The sequence below is a fragment of the Centroberyx gerrardi genome, chromosome 12 (assembly GCF_048128805.1).
Source record: "Centroberyx gerrardi isolate f3 chromosome 12, fCenGer3.hap1.cur.20231027, whole genome shotgun sequence".
In the NCBI taxonomy this organism is placed as follows: Eukaryota; Metazoa; Chordata; class Actinopteri; order Beryciformes; family Berycidae; genus Centroberyx; species Centroberyx gerrardi.
The window spans coordinates 16,668,677-16,686,730 of NC_136008.1; the positions used below are offsets into that span (position 1 = coordinate 16,668,677).

General features: G+C 42.4%; 1 protein-coding gene across 3 annotated transcripts in view; it reads left to right on the forward strand.

Moving 5' to 3' along the window:
• Positions 1-175: 175 nt before the first annotated feature.
• aplp1 (amyloid beta (A4) precursor-like protein 1) overlaps positions 176-18,054 on the forward strand; it is a 36,418-nt gene continuing 18,539 nt past the window's right edge. For all 3 annotated transcript variants that reach the window (XM_071900098.2, XM_071900099.2, XM_071900100.2), the window contains exon 1: positions 176-405. In XM_071900098.2, coding sequence (XP_071756199.1) covers positions 340-405 — 66 coding nt within the window. In that variant the 5' untranslated portion in view covers positions 176-339. The remainder of the gene's footprint in view (positions 406-18,054) is intronic.

Consider the following 18,054-nt stretch of genomic DNA (forward strand, 5'->3'; position numbering starts at 1 on the left):
CTGGCCTGGTATTTCCGACCCACTGCCACCAGATGTCTCTCTTCACTAAGCCACACGTGAGGACGCCCTGAGTAAAGTCCATAATAAATCCCCGCAGACGGGGCGTTGAAACAGGGCTTGGTTCTGTCAGACTCCATCCATGTAAAAGCCAACGCTGCCATTGGAGAACCCAGGAGAAAGTGCGTAGCTGCAGGACGCAGACGCAGGAGATATCGGAGGAAGGCGCCGACGAGTGCAGTGTCCATCACTTTAGCTGATGTAACTAGATAGCGTATGTTGTTATCAATTATATTATTATAACACATTTTGTCATATAGAGAAACGAAAGAAGGCGTGAAAATGGGACATACCGCAATACCTATATTGATGGCCGTATTGTCCTATTGCGTGTGGGAAAACGTCGAGGTAAGAGCAAGACAATTTTAATAATCTGTAGTCTAATGATGGCGCATTGCAATTTTGCTGTATGTCAACGTGACTTAATGACAGAATGCTTTATCTCGTTCATATCGATATGAGGCATGCCATGGACGCAGTTTTTCCCATCTCCTTATTGCTGACACGCACCCTTATCTAGGGCAGATTTAATTTGTAAATGCATGCGCTAGCACCGTCTACTGATACATTGAATGTCAACAAGAGTAATGGCACATTACGTCGACAAAAATGCAGTGATAGTGGCGGATTGGAAATGCAAATACGGTAATAAGAAATGAATGGAAGTCCACACTAAGGACATGCAATAGGCTCCATGGTTGTATGGCTTTGTGTTTGGCTGTCTGAGCCGATACTGGGCCTTTTATTTGACATGAAAATTATTCTATTGCCCCTTCCTGTATCGAAGGATGGAGAGAGTCCCATCCCATCTGGGACCTGGCCTTGCCAAATGGAGAAATCGGCATGCATCCATCCTTTAGGAGGGGTCCTCTGGTGCAGCTCTTTAGAGGGATGTAGTCAAGGATGTAGTCATGCATATTCGATCAGTGTTCTATATTACATTTGATCTTCATAAAAGCCTGCTGGAAAGAACACAAAATTCACAATTGAATCTTATAGAGTCTTGCATTCAGTTAGAAATGTAAGGCACAATGGCAGGTGAAGCATGTTGGGAGGATTATCTTCTTCCGAATCCTAATATCATTCATTTTTTGGCCTCACAAATGCATGGGAATTGGACTGTTCCCATGACAAAAGGAAAGACAAAGGAGATTTTGGACGTAAATGTTGTCCTTGGGCATTTGTGAAGCGTGTCCAACAAAGGATGACTTTGGCATATCATTGTGCATGGGTGAATGTGATACAAAGTATACTAATGAGCGATATGGGGCTCATTCTATTAGCATCAGTCTCCATCAGTGGCTAGATAAGAGAGAGTGAAAGCCTCCTGTGCAGAGCGACAGATCAATGGGCCAACCAGCACATCACAGTCGCTCCCACCCCCCTCCACACTCATCAGGGCTGACAGCAGGCCCACAGTTTGATAAGCTCCACCTTTTTTTTTTTTTTTCTCAATGACTCTTGAGTCACCCATCATCTTCCTTGGAAAAAGTTGAGGCATGCAAGTGTGGGCGTAGGAGTGTGTATGTGTGTGTGTGGGGTGGGGGGAGGAGAGGGTGGATGAGTCACGATGTCTTAGCTGGAGCTCTGGTTCAGGTCAAGCACACTTCTCCCTGGAGATGAAGAGTGAATGAATTCGCTCTTGAAAACTGTTAGATAGAACAGATAGAAAACCCCGAGTATCATGGCTGTTGGTTTTAAGTGCCCCCAAGTTACTAAGAGGATTTGTGAGATGTTTATTTATTAGCCATCTTCCACAGCGAGTCTGTATTAGTCATAAACCTCTCTTTTCATTCTGTAATAATTTCACTGCTGTAAGAGCCTTAGCAGGATTACTGCTATGCTGAGGAACAGGGTTTAGCTTCACACAAGGAGACCTGCCCATGAAGGTTTACACTGAAGATTACACTGTGAGAGGGCTGGCTGGCTGGATTACACTCTGGTATTAGTCCTAATAAAACTGTCTGCTTCCCTTAATTTAGTTGACATTCATTCATCGGAGGTTTGAATTGGGCAATTTTGTTTTGATGTCTCATTTATAATGTAATATTTGTGTATCAGTGGCTTGAGCTAACTTCTAATCAGAGTATAATCACATTTGTAAATTTAATTTGCAGACAGTATTCCAAACCAAGTGTTAGTATATGCAAGTAAAGGCCCCATATCCTTCAAAAGGCATACCTCCATTAGAAATATACCTTCAAGATCCTGTGCTGTTATGATGGGAGTGACACACTGTTATCAGGCTGTCACATATGTCAAGTACAGTAATGGATTACATCCCCTCAGCTTTGATGGCACTTACCTGTCACAGCACTGAAAGCATTTAGCTAATTGACAAACAGTGCAGTGCACATCCTGACTCCTACATGAAAGGTCGTCTTTGAAAAGATGACCAAAATGGGCACCTTGATGGGCGGCCTGTTCTTCAATAGCAGTGCAAAGTGTAGTCTGGCACTAGGAGGCGTGAATATGGGGAGCAGAAGAAGGTAAAGATTTATCGATGTCTAAGTGAAATCTGTTCATTTGGTGGTTTGTGTGTTGGTAGCCATCAGGTGGAAGCTCTTTGAATTCTACTCTCTCTTTGAGATCACAGATATTAAAGCACCACACAGGTATTACACATTTTCATTCATCAACAAAACTGCAATATGGGAAAACCTCAACCTCATACTCAAAGAAAGCAGTCGTTCAATGATTGTGTTGCGTTGCGTAGCTGTATTTCCATGAATTAGCATGTGCTCGGCCATATCTGAAAAGAGAGGGGATGTTAGAATGCAGATAAACAAACAAGTTCGCCAGCCAAGAGAGAATTGTATGCTCAGCTTTAGTCAACCAGCTCTGTATTTATCAAGATAAATGACTGCAGTGCGAACCTGAGCCTGAGCACTCCAATCCAGAGAGGCTGCGGAAGCACTAAGGCTGTGGTGGAAGACCCAGAAACGAAGCCATCTACAGGTTTCAGAGAATGCACTTCAGACTATCAGGGAAAGCACAGAGGGAGGAAAGAGGGAGAGAATAGCGAGTTCATGTAGAGAGGGAAAGAGGAGAGGGATAGAAGGCACATTTAGAAAGGATGGTTGAAGATTAAAGAGAAATAGTGAGTCGCTAAATTGCTGTGCTTGTCCCCCCCCCCGGCAATTTAAGGCCTTATGCTGGAACACAACCACACAGACTCATGCACCTCCCACCCCCATCTGCCTTTGAATGCAGTAGCACAAGGGGGATTTGTAAAAAAAAGAAAAAAGATAAGGACAACCACATTTCTCTCTCGCTTTCTCTTTCTCTCTCTCTCCCTCACACACACACACTCACCCCCCCCCCCCCCCCCCCCCCCCCCACACACACACACACACACACACACACACACACACACTCACTCTGCCCTACACTCACTTAATTAATTTTAGAGCCAACAGATAATCGGGTTCCACTAATGGTTTCCCGTGTGCTTGCTATTCTCTACCAAACGCGTGTGCCAGTGGGCATAAAATGTACCATTTTATTGTATCACATGTTTTTCCGTTCCCGTTCTCTGTATCTCGCTTCCTCTCCAAGCTTTTGAAGTGAAACACACAGGACCTGGATTAAATCCTGCAGAGTCATTGTGAAATGAGAGCTACACACGTTGAAAGAGGCACTGTACCATTGGAAAGGAATGCTGTAAATGTGCCTCAGCAGTGGAGCCATTACCAGAGGTGACAACTGAATGAAAGACATCTTGTGAGCATTTAATGCGTCCTTCAGGCCATTCCTGCAACGTTGAAACAGTGCCTGGTGTTGTGTGGTACAGAGGGCTATCAGGGGTTTCATTGCTAATGTCACTGCTAGTCGTTTAGAGAGTTTAGAGGATCTGAGGGGTGCTGGAAATGAGGAAAGTACGCATTTGTGTTTCGGTGTGTGTCGAGGGGATTTCTGCAGAAAATAAGTTGACATTATTTGCACATTTGCGCAGCACCCTTTCTTTTCTTTCTTTTCCCTCTTTCCCTGGTTAAGATGATTCAATCTTGTCTGTTGGCTTTCTTGAAAATATTTCAAATTATGAGTCTCAGTTGGAAAGGGAGTAATTCCCTCAGCCTAGGAGCTTAATAATGTTTGCTTGTGAGGCGCATCACTTTTTATCATCTCTATAGCCTATCATGCATAAACTGATCCAGTGCGTTTGATGAGTTTATTTCTCTGACTCCCCAGGTTGTATGGAATGTGATAGGCTGTTTGTAGGTCACACATGTCAGGGCAAAACATTTTAAAATCCTCTGATTTAGGCTACTTATAATTTCTCATGGATTACTAGGAATGGGGCGATATATATATCAAAATGTAATATATTGTAATACAAAAATGTGACAATACGTATTGTGGGGCAGAAAAATGAATCATCATATTAGCTCCATTTTATTCTGCTGTAGTAATCACAAATGAGATGGCTTGCCCATCACAATTTCACAAGCTCTCCATCCAAATTATATTATTTGCGCTTTGTAATGACATTTTAAAATTGTTGTTTACATCCTAGCAAGCCGATGCAATTGCTAGAAATATTTGTGGCTCAGAAATAAGCATAATTCTGCACAGTCATACCTTGTTGTCACTGAACTTTTATTTATGACATTGTATCGTGATTGTATTGAATCGCGCACCCCATTTTGCATATGGAATCGTATCATGAGATAAGCATATCGTCCCATCCCTACAGATTACTTTTCCCTTCATAGTCCGCTCACTCACTCACTATGTAAGATATATAGGTTGGGGGGAGGCATTGCAAGCCTTGAGTATTGGTAGATCTATTATAATTGCTTGCAGCTATATACGCAAAGGCTAAGCTCACCCCTGCTGTGACTGCATGCTGTGGGTGTGTGCATGTGTGTTCTGTGTGTGTTCGCACATGTCACAAGTTTGCCCAGTGTCACCTAGAGGGAGCGAGATGCCGGCATAGCCATCCCGATCACGTCCAGCCCCCGCTCCTCTCAGGAGCCTGGCAGGGCAGAGATATCACTGCAACCCAAGGTCTTCATACCCCACATGACTGCCTCAGTAAGCCTAATGGGCTGGATTTCTGCAGAAAGTTTAAAGCCAGGGCGAAGCGAGCTGTTTAGTCCTGCCGCAGCCAGTGGGAGGTTTCAGAGGAGCCCCCATGAAACATCTGCAGTGTGGTGATAACACTTGTCCTCCATGTTCAGGAGGAAAAACAGGGAGAGAGAGAGAGAGAGAGAGGGAGCAGTGGAAGAGATTGAGGGGCGGTGGAGAGAGGGGACGGCCCCAGCACAGTAGATGTTTTGAGAAACAGAGAGCGAGAGGCTGAAGGAGCAGAAGGGAGTAAGTGATGTAGAGCATGTAGAATGCTACAGGGGTTGCAGGGAGGAGCGCATGTTAATGGAGGAGCCAAACCCTATGGCTCCTTAGCCTGAGTGGCTGGGAAGGCGGAGAGATCCATCCCTGTCATGTACATGTACTCACAGGTGGCCTTGGGATGAGAGGAAGGAGGGACACAGACAGGAAAAACCCTGTGGCCACAGCACCGAGCCTAATTCATATGAGTCTCAGCCCATACTGAAGCAGAAGAGCAACATCCCATTTCCTTAATGGCCCCAGCTGCAAGGCCTGAGAGGGTGTGGGGTTGTTGGTTCCACTGAAACTGACCAAATTAGACCAAAGGAGAAGGGGAAAATTAATGTTGAATGTATTTTTTTCTCAGTTCCTTTTCTCTCTGCCATCATTTGCTCATTTCTAGCCACAGTGGCGGCTAGAAAACACACAGTTGCTTAAGACTAGGAGTGCTGATCCATTCAGTAGGATTACCGACTCATTTCCTGTGGCACGCGCGCACACACACACAGACACACACACACACACACAAATACAAACGTATTAAAGCTACAATGACATTGACGGGTACAAATGCACAACAAAGACAAGCATGCAGGTGTACACACTCACATACACCCACTTAGGTCACACACTCTACTCACAGATAATTCAGAAGTACACAGATACTATTGAAACACACACACAGACCCATTCACCACACACTCGCTGCTTTATAAAGATGGCACGCTGCAGAAGGTGCATCAATTATTGAACGCCATGGAAAGGTCTGCGCTCTCGCTTGTCGGCTGGGCTTTAGCACTTGTCACGCAGCCCCTCCAGCGCTCCGGTGCCGGCGCTCTCTTCATGCTACCTGGTCTTGATGTTCCTCCCCTCCCGGACCCAGCCCCAGCCCCAGCCCCAGCCCCAGCCCCAGCCCCAGCCCCAGTCCCAGTCCAAGTCCAAGTCCCAACCCCAGCCCCAGCCCAAGTCCCAGTCCCAGCCCCAGCCCCAGTCCAAGTCCAAGTCCCAACCCCAGCCCCAGCCCAAGTCCCAGTCCCAGCCCCAGCCCCAGCCCAAGCCCCATTCAAGCAACACAAAAGAAATTCCCCAAGCCTGCCTCTCCCTCCGTCTCCTCCCTGCTTCTGCCCCCTCATCCATCCACCCTCTCCCCCCTCCTCTGTCTCTGCCTCAGCCTCCTCCATTCTCCCCCGCCACACCCCAGAGGCACTCCTTACCCCTCCCCTCCCCTCCTTACCCCTCTCTTCTAGACACTGCTCCCCCATCTGCCTCAGCTCTTTTCAGTGGATCCTATGTGGCCAGTGTCATCTTTTCCCTTTCCCCATGTATACTTTGATTGCTCTTGAATTATTCATGCTCCAAACCCACTCCATTTTATCATCCTTTCTACCCTTTTCTACTCTTGCTGTTTTTTCTTTCATACTTCATATTTACAGACGTCTGTCTGTCTCCATCCGCATCTGCTGCGGTTGTCCATCCTCACCATGTCTTGCTGATGCACTTAAAGGAAAAGTCCGCCCTTGGATGCTCTTATGCTGTTATGTATCATCAGTCTGTGATGTCCAATGCATTCCAGGAGTTATTTTGTGAGGAAGTGATGTAATTTCCTTTTTTTGGTGTATCCACTTTCCCTCAACCTGCCTTGTCTACTTCAGTTAGTGATTTCCTACGTTTCCCAGAATGCCTTTCGACAACCCCCAGAGAACGGCCATGAACTTGTTGCTGTGTTCAGCTGTGGGTTGTGATCAGAATAAATCTAGCTTGATATTAGATATTTGGTTGGTATTTGTTTCTCCGCTTTCACTAACTTGTAAAGTAAACAAGTAAAAGCACATTAATGAATATATTTGTGATTACTGGAGGAGGAAATTTACAAAAAAAAAAACAAGGGGAAACGATGGGAAACAAGCTAGTGAGAAATATTTTCTCAAATATTGAAACCAAAAACATCGCCAGTAGCTGTTTTTTTGTTTTTTTTTGTTAAAGTGTTTTAGGTCTGGATTTTTCCTTTAGGAGAGGGTACATTTCAAAGCAAAACACTGCAGGAGTCTCTCTCCTACCGTCCCTTGAGAGAGAATGTTCTCACAGCATTTGACTCAATGTTCACATCCTATTCTGCAGTCAGTATTCAGCAACAGCAGCATAGATTCTCCTGAGGCTGCACAGAGATGACTCTGCTTATCTTTTACACAGTATGTACAGGTGACCTGCCTACTATAGAGAACTGGGTTGGTGTTGTAAACAGCTGTAGATGATGAAAAGACTCAGGTGCTCCTGTGGCTGTGTTCAATCATCAACAGAAAGATTCAGCCAGAGATAGGGAGTGACAGAATAGTATTTCATTCTTTTTTCAGCTGAGGGTCATCACACTCACCAAGGCCAAGCTGTGTCAGTTAACAGTCAATATTCACCCAAGCTCGGCTGACAAATTGGATATTTCACATGAGTCAAGCTGTGGCTTGGAATAAGAACGTAATAAAAGTACAAAGCAGGACTGGAGGTTCCAGGCCCTGGTGAGGGGTCTTTTTACAGATTGTCTCAATGATTAAACCATTTTCCCTTCGGTTGGATAGTCTACGGAGACTTTATGGCCTGAGGAAATGAGATAATACTAATATTTAATCTACTGAGTGATTCTGCAGCACAGACTGGCAGACTGCACAGCCAGCACACATTATCTCACCAGAGTGGCCCGGACTAAAATAACACTCAGAGGGCCAAGACAAGACAGGACATGTCAGCCTGGCATTATCTCAATTTTTTTTTTTTTTCAGTGGATTTATCAAACTGTGCCATCTATTGTTACCGGAAAATGCCAGCCTCCCACCCAGTCCTTACATATAAATGTGCAGTTGAGCTGGAATATGATGCATACAGAGACTTAAGCAGGCAAATGTTTGACAAATCACTTTTTCTTGTTCAAGAGCAACTTTACAGTAGATTTTCAATATTTCACATGTAGCATCTTTATTACATTTCTGTAATCCAACCATTTGATTGCTTGGAACAGCCATATACCAGTTATACCACTTTGCCACTTACACCACTCAGTTTACTTTAAGTAAACTGATACTTTAAGTATAGAGTTCTATGATAATGAGATTATTAATATGAAAAATTGTCCATTTCCTTTGTAATAGTAGGTGTGGGCGGTTATGTACTGAGCAAATTCAGAGTCTTGAGGTTGCAAGGAAAGACAGTGGGCGAAGTTGATTAAAACGAAATGGAAAGATAAACAGTTGTGTTATAACATGCTGGCTGTGTAGCCCTGAAGCAGAGGGAACAGAAGGGATATGTGACGCATCATTAAGTCAGCTACTGATTCACCATGAGGAGCTTTGCCCATGGCAGCCAGTGAACAAGAATGGGATCATTGGAAGTAAATACAACCGTACACTGTCACTGATGGTGTCATAATAATAATCATAATGTACATTATAAAAACATATTTTGTACGTAAACAAATATTGCTTTGTGGTAATTATGGCTTAATACCACTGCCTCACATGTGTACCCTTGCTGACCAAGGATCAAATGCCACCAGAGCCTTTATTGTCGTTGTTGTTGTTATCCATGACAATAATTATTATTCATTTAATTTTCATTGTCACTAATTTCTATATTTTATTATTACAGCAGATAAGATAACAATAATATGAAAAATTAAAAACAGTAAATCACAGCAAATGGACACAATTAACACAGTTGAAACATTTAAATGAATGCAAATACAGTTCACTATATACTAACTGAGCAAAAAGAGTATTTCTTAAATCTGGTGACAGATATTCACTTCACTTTTTTTTCTCCCAAGGAATTATTATTATTATAAGGAAAGTAATTTTTCCTCATCCTAAATTTGTACTGGTGGGGAAAAAAATAAGCAAAACTCAGCAGTACCCAGCATTGCATGAGTAATTTAAGTGGCTTGTAAACAACCAACAGGCAGTGACAAAGAAACCTAACCAGCCATTAAGACAGTGATCATTGACCTGCTGAGGCTCCATCGCTGAACCAAACATATGGAGACGCTTTCATGTGAGAAAGAGAGAGAGAGAGAGACACAGGCAGGGAGTGAGAGAGAGACTGAGTGACATGCTTGAAATTCTGTAGGGAACCAGTTGCTACGGTAACAGGGAAGGTAGCGGCTCCTGTGGGTGGTGTTACCACGGCAACCAGCCTCAGCGGCCAAGTGATGCTGCTGAGAGGGAGAACGTAGAGGAAGGAGAGAGAGAGAAGAGTGAGAGAGCGGGCTGAAAAATGTATGCATAAGAGTATGAGAGGAGCGGGTGAGACAGATGAGAGGAAGCTGATGTAAAACGTGGGAGCGCTGGCGTCACCAGGCGTGATGCGAGGCACCGTTTCATCAAGTAGCCCTCTAGCAGAACCTCTGTTTCCTTGCCTTGTATGGGTAGGAAGCCGGCCCCAGCAGACCCAGCATCAGCTGCTTAGCCTGCTGTTCATTAAAACAGCACCTCATTACCAGGAACAGTATGCCAAAGATGCTACGCAGGGCAGCATATTTGGAGAGAGACCAGGGGGAGAGGTTGTCCCCCCACCAATATGTCTTTGCAGTTGGCTGGGGTCAAACTGGCCATGCTGGGCTTTTCGAATAGCTACAGTGCCCCCTCTAACCTCTCACTGGGAGTTCATGACCAATATGTTCCCACTGTGAAGATACCACATGCCAGTGAGTTAAAGCAATGAACCGACTTTGGCATGTTGTGAGAACTAGAGTTACACGTTATATATATGCTATTATATTGAATCTGGTACCTGGAGTAAATGGTTCCTGGGTCTGGATCTGGTGCCTTGGCCAGTAATAAATGGTTCAATTATTAAGTGCCCCCACACACCCCACCACTCTGCCTTTGTCTCTCTTTCCGTCTCTCTCTCTCTTTAAGGGGCTCAAACAACACATACATAACCTCAAAGCCTCATTTCCATATGATACATCTGCTAGACAGGCTGCCAGGGGGGCTGGTGGGATGTGATCAGAATTGTATATGAATAAATGAGAGGCAGTAGGAAAGAGATATATGCATGCTTTTACCCTCATTCCCTCTCTATTTTACTCTTCCTCTCTGTACTGCAGGATATCACTCCATCTTAAACTACTTGTGCTGGAAGTTTGTGGCTCTGCTGGGCTGGAGATCAAGCACTGACTTATTGCTCTGCCACTGTTAGATATATGCACATTCAATTCAATTCAGTACAACTTTATTTATCCCACAGGGTGCAATTTAAAGGACGCAATTAAAGGTACAAATGATCAGGAAAAAACAAGGCATAGAATACACATATAACAAAAAGAGACAGGATAAGACAGACTGCCAGATTAATAGTTGCCCATTTGCATATTTGTGCTATTAAAGTGCAGAGTGCGGGCAGAGGTCAGCCGTCAAATGCATATAGCTAGTCCCAAAGGACTCAAGATACACTGCAAAATATACCCATCTTGACAAGCAATTTAGTACTGAAAGTACTTAAGTCTTAAATTTGTATTTTTCTTAAAACAAGTGAAAATATCTACCAATAGGATGAGATTTAACTTGTTCCCGCTGCAAATCAACATGTTTCAAGAATTTACTTGAATCAAGTAACATCTTGATACTGGTGAATTGATCCTCCTTATTTCAAGATATTTCAAATTGTTGAAGCAGTTGACACTGAACATGAAGGTTATCTCACCCTACTGGCAGATTTCTTCACTTGTTTTGAGGAACACACGTACACACTAGGATGTGCAATACTCATGAAGTACATGAAGTGATGAGGAGGTAAAAGTAGAGTGGGAGAGAACATGACATGCAGATCCATTTTAAGAGAGAGTAGAATATACCCAGGGAGAACAGATCGGCTTCAGTACAGATCGGCTGCAAAGACAGCAAAGTCAAAGGCAGAGTGAGGGGCTTGAGAGGCAGCAAAGGCCCAGAGCATGAGATAAGAGAGAGGCAAGAAACATAAGAGAGGCGTCAGATCATATTGATGCCGGCTGCCTGCTGTTTGTTAGGGAGACCGTAAAAAGGCTGTCAGCCCTTAACTGGATCAATTATTTCAGTCATTTAACCTAAACATGCCCTCATTTAGGCTTTGAAATTCCCTTAATCTACTTAAAACATGCTCAAGGGCATTATAATGTTGCTTAAAGACCTCCAATCCCCCCCCTGCACAAAATAGCCACTATTCAGACACCTGTTTTAGAATAATAACTGTCAAAAACAAAAAGGTATCATCTCCATCCTTCCTTCTCAAATCCAAACTCATGTAATTTCCTAATCTCCGATAACCTGCTAAATTCAGGATCTGGTTCCAGAGGTGGATTACCAATTTCACACTGGTAAACAGATCCAGCTCAATGCCTGTCTGTTAGTCAGTTAAATGGGGGCAGCTGATTCGTAATGCTCAGATGCAGAATAATGGGAACACCGTTGCTTTCCTGTTGTGCCCTCAGGATCATAATCATCTGCTGTGTTGTTATATATTTTATCATTATGTTATTATGCTGCCTTACCTGGAATGTTTTCATCAGAGGCAAGAGGTACTGAACCGTGTGGCACAACAAACAACAAGATAAGAAATCATTTTGTGTTTGTGTAAATTTTAGCAGCACAGATTAGTGACGGTGCACAAAACATACTGATGCCTGGAAATGTTTGTTAATAGAAATTGGGAAATTAGACTTTGAACCTTTGAATGTTTAATATTGACTCAGCCTCTTGAGTGTGTTTACTGTATAAATACTGATTTGGAGGGCTTGTTTGCATTGTGTCAGTCTCTATCTGACTGCTGAAAATCCCTGATTCAGTGGCAATTGTGTTGACATTAGGGTGTTTCAGATGGATCTGCAGAGCTCAAATCTCAGCTAAGCCTTTGATTCCTTCAATCCCCTGAGGTAGCTCTTCAGCTTGAAATCACATCTGCAGGCTCACAGTGCTCGGCATTAACATGATGGCATCTCCATGTTGTGATGCTTAACTGTCAAGGAGATTCACCACTGTTATGCAACAGGAGAAATTCATCAACATCACCATTCCAGAAAGCAGGTTCAACAAACTCTGAGTCTGAGCTGATTAACCCCGAGATAGGAAACTCTGAGTTTTCGGTTCCAGAACAGCTGATCTGAGTTAGTTCAATCAACTCTGAGTATGTTCACCCTGAGTTAAGCGTGTGCGTGACGACAATAAAAAGCCATCATCAATAGAGCTCCGATACTAGGATTCACCATGGCAACAGGTAAATAAAAGGTAGAGCCTCCATTTTAATCCAGTGGACGTAGAGATATTAATGCATGTGTATGCGGACGGTGCACATTTATCTTTAAAAAAAGAGCCTGAGTCAGAGTGTCAATAAGTTAACACAATAAAGTTGTATTCAGTGTTGTCCATTAATTCATTTTTTACCAGACTTACATTTCCTTAATGGATGATAAAGTGGTGGAATCTGACTGTGTATTAGGCTATAGCCTACATTACATTTTAAATATATTTGTTCAGCTTTAATCTGACAGGGACAAAACACAGGGGTCAGCAACTGAAGATGAAAAATATAGTTAAAGATTTTAAAAATATATAGATCAAAGACATAGAGACATGATTGTAAGCTCACAATCTGATCCAGTAATAATGTGTTTGGTGATTTGCACTTGAAAAGGCGTCGAGGTTAAAATACAGTAGATTAAAAATTTTTAGACATCTATTTGTGTCTTGGCTCAACAGCATTCAGTGACTTTATTTCAGCTACTTCAACAAATGTAGTAAATTTAAACATTGTCACTGAAATGCTGTTAAAACACGTTAAGACTATGCACCCTATTTAAAAAACTCACTTTCAAACTACATTCTGCAGCTGCACCACGATCCTGCTCACTCAGAAATATTAACATATAATCTCCAATATTATAGGAATGATGTTCCATCAGTGCGACCAATCACATCATGAGTGATAGAGATAATTATTCATTGATCCTACGTGTCTAAAGCTTCATACCGGTTTTGTAAATTTAAACTGAGATTACACATCAGGGCTGGTTTTAGCCTGCTATATTAGGGTGGGCTGGTAGAAATAATAGGTGGGCAACATGGGCGGTAGGTAGCCCAGAGGTTAGAGAAGCAGCCTAGTAGTCCGAAGGTTGCCAGTTCGAATCCCTGGCCAGATGGCACAAAAATCTGGCAAAATGACAGCTGGCAACCGGAGGGTTGTCAGAGTCAAGATCAGATGCAAGCTCCTGCCATTGTGCCCTCAGGCCTCTCCAGTTTATGGCTGTGTGTTTGTGTATGGGGTGTTTGGATGGGTTAAATGCAGAAGATTAATTTCCCCATGGGGATTAATAAGGTAGTATTTTATTCTAATTTAAAAAGAAGTCAGTGGAGGGCAGATTGATTTACCCTAAAATAAAAAAAATTCCTTCATCCAGATTTTAACATAATCAACTCCATAAAATGTGTTTTCATTGGATGAGCCTAGTTGTCAAATAAAATTAAAACCTAATCAAGTGAGACTTCTCACCATAGCCAATATTTACAAAACTAGAAGGTAGTCTTATTCAAACTCAAACTGAAAAGTTTGAGAAAGAAAACAACTAAATCAACAAACTCTCTCTCTCTCTCTCTCTCTCTATATATATATATATATATATATATATATATGTATATACATAATCCAACAGGGCAAAATCAGCATTTGCCCTGTTGGAAAACAACATTTTATAAAACTTTTTTTTCTCTTTTTTTTCACTTTGTTAGGTACATCCAACAGCAACCTGAAAATCCATATGTACAGTATATCAGTCATATATCCATTTCTTTTTATCTATCTATCTATCTATCTATCTATCTATCTATCTATCTACAACATCAGTCTCCTGTTTCCCTTGGCAAAAATTCTAACAAATTCATCCATGTCTAAGGTATTTGTTATTGATTTCTCATGGGCCAAGATCACTAAATTCCTCTTTCTTTCATTTCAAATTCACTAGTAGCTAAATCTGGTGCAAAGCATCTCCTCTCTCTGAGATTACTGTTTTTGTACATGATCCCTTACTTATATATGTTATTTTATTTATTTATTTCATTATCTATTTTATTCTATTAACTAATATTGTTATTCACATTATTTTTTGTTAATTTCATTCCTTAACATTGTCTTTCATAATCGTAATTGTGCTTTGGCAACACATGTCAAATGTCAGAGAGAGAGAGAGAGAATTAAAACATTTTCTGATTGTTTCACAGCGGTTACGTTCTAAAGCACAAATAAACACGGCCACACCTCCGCACAACCCTGCGGGAAGTGCCGCAAAGCCTGATTTGTTGTGAATAGGCCACACTCTGTGCAGCGGACGGGTCTGCCTCAGAGCTCTGTGTGTTTGTGGCTGAACACGACTTTGGAGGCGGGCTGTAGGCTGCCCACCCAATCAGAAGTTAGAAACAGTACTGGTATTTTCTGTGCTATTTTTCCATTGGCTGAACAAAAAAAACAAAAAAATGTCTTAACTTTTGATTGGGTGGGCAAGATGCACGTGTGGGTGGGCTGAGCCCACCCCTGCCCATAGCTACCGCCCGGCCTTGTTACACATTATGTGCAATAAACATTTCAGTGCAGGAACTGAAACTGACAGCTGTCAGTTACCGTGGTAACTGACCCAGAGTTTAAGTTACCTCTCTTTCTGGAACTGAAAACCCAGAGTTTCCCTCATCTCAGGGTTAACAAACTCAGAGTTTTCACTAAACCCGCTTTCTGGAATACCACCCAGAAGGCCGGCCATTTCAGTTTGTTTGTGTGTTGAAAAGCCTCATTTACACAGGCATGTAGCCTACTGCTTCCAGACTCTACGTTCGGCAGGCTGAATTTCTGAAACGTTATTACATTACTCAGTTGAGGTGTTTTCTGTGGGAGTTGTTGGCACTGAGAGGATTGCGAATCGGCCAACATCCCTTGTATTTTTGTCTTTTCACTACAGGACAGAACACGCACACAGCGTGGCGTGATGATGGTCCATGACTCAGAAGAGGCATTTGTTGACATGTGGGTGGAACAGAGAGGCAGACATGACTATATGACCAACATACCCAATGCAATTCCAAAGAAAAAAAGTCAATTCCCGGACATACTTATCACCTCTGCATTGATTTATTAAAAAGAGTCGACGTTTCGGTCACAAGGACCTTTCTCAAGACATATCAATCATAAAGTGACATAGTGCTTAAATACAGCCCATGATTGCATAATAGTCCACAGCTGTGTTGGAGGTGTGTCCATGATCCCACACAACAGCTCACTCATTCAAGATTCCCTCAACTGTCAAAACATACAATATCTATAATCGTACACATTCAAAATCCTTTTGATATTACTAACAAGCAAAACATTTTTTTCAGGTTAGTGGTATATATAAGACAGCTCAAGTCTACAGTATACAAATGCCCCATGGGGTCCTATAACTTCAAATTCATCCATGTACAAATATATAAAATATATATTTACCAAAACACATTTTCGGGAGGACATGCCCACCCAAAAAAAGGGAAACAGAAAAACAAAAACACCAAAACAAAACAACAAAAGGCGAAAGAAGTCCATCAATATGTAAAATAGTTTATACCGTGGTAGAAAAACTTTTTGACCTGTGTGTTTTATATATAAAAAGTTTTTTCTACGTATAAACTATTTTACATATTGATGGACTTCTTTCACCTTTTGTTGTTTTGTTTTGGTGTTTTTGTTTTTCTGTTTTCCTTTTTTTTGGGGTGGGCATGTCCTCCCGAAAATGTGTTTTGGTATATATATATTTTGTATATTTGTACATGGATGAATTTGAAGTTATAGGACCCCATGGGGCATTTGTATACTGTAGACTTGGGCTATGTCTTATATATATACCACTAACCTGAAAAAAATGTTTTGCTTGTTAGTAATATCAAAAGGATTTTGAATGTGTACGATTATAGATATTGTATGTTTTGACAGTTGAGGGAATCTTGAATGAGTGAGCTGTTGTGTGGGATCATGGACACACCTCCAACACAGCTGTGGACTATTATGCAATCATGGGCTGTATTTAAGCACTATGTCACTTTATGATTGATATGTCTTGAGAAAGGTCCTTGTGACCGAAACGTCGACTCTTTTTAATACGTCAATGCAGAGGTGATAAGTGTGTGCGGGAATTGACTTTTTTTCTTTGGAATTGTATTTTTCGGGGTAATTGATTCCCTGCACCACAAAAGAGACAAAGCAAGTGGTGTGCGTGTTGCCTTCTACTCATCAACATACCCAATGCAACAAAACTTCATAATTGGCCTGAGTACGAAATGCTGCTCAGTGGAGGCTTTCCGTGGTGCTGGGAGAGCGACGCATGAAACCACGCTTCAGTATCTGTGGGAGTCTCCTATGTTGTTCTTATAGTAATGGAAATCTTTTAATGAGTCTTAGCAGTGACACATGTCCTACCTTTCTGTTCAATTGTTTCATTAGTGTGAACAAGCACACAGGAAACAGGTAACAATATAACTTGTACATAGGAAATAATTAAGGTGTGTGGACCCCCAGAAGACTGAGCAGATGAAATTCCAGGTGTGTGTGTGTGTACACGCACATGAGTGTGACAGAGAGAGATAAAGACAGAGAGAGAGAGAGACAGGGAGGGAGGATATCTGTAACCTTGGTATTGTGACCCATCTGTGTGTTCCCATGTGTGAATGTAGGAGTCTTGGGAAGGTGAAGCGTCCATTCATGTGGGTAAGGAGCCTCCGGCCCAGCCTCATGGTGCCATACATCGGGGAAGTCTGGCGTCCAACTAAGGTCTTGTGACTCCAGGAGGAGACAAAGACCTTTAGAGAAGAGAGATAATTCAGTCTTGACTTCTTTGCTATTCCCCAGCTGCAGCAGCCTGCAGAGTGATACTTGGGAAGATAAGCTTAGACCTTGAGAATGGATCTGCAACTCTGGGGCTGTATAAACAGACCTCAGTGAGCACAGCTCTGAATAAACATGCTCCTATATAAACACAGCCATCAGATGGCTAGCACTGCCAGCCCGGAAATCTCTGGACTCTCTCTGGCTATGATGCCAGACATGTCCCGTATTTTAAGCCATACTTGAAATGAAATCAAATATCGGGAGCTGGGTTTTGGCTGCTGTTTCAGACCTAGATGACCCCTGGGGGTTCATGGTGATTATGGGGCCATCTGCTCCCAGTGTGCCCAGCTGGAGGTTGGACTGCAGTAATCTGGATTGATGAAGCCAGACTTAGTGAAGGCCATGATGTTAGCACATCTTCACAACCAAAAGCCTCCATTGTAATGGTTGATGCTCAATATTAAAATGAAATAGCGTTCAGTTGCTTTATAGCTGTGTGTGCTTTACAGGATGTCTGCCATAGCACAATACATAAAACACAGTATTGTCTAATATTTTCCATTCTGCCCATCAGTCTCCTCAGAATAGCAACTAAATGGCCTCAACGATTAGTCAGGCAAGTGTAATGATGAGTGTCAATGTGCAGAGCTAACCTGCTCCATCCTCCTTTGTCCCTTCTGCACCCTGAGCCTCTGGCAGACTGATGTTGCTACTCTCTAATAACTACATGCCACACCAGGAAGAGCCCTGATGGAGCCTATGAATAATTAACAAACATGATTACCATGATGAATGCTCCCAAATCTATCT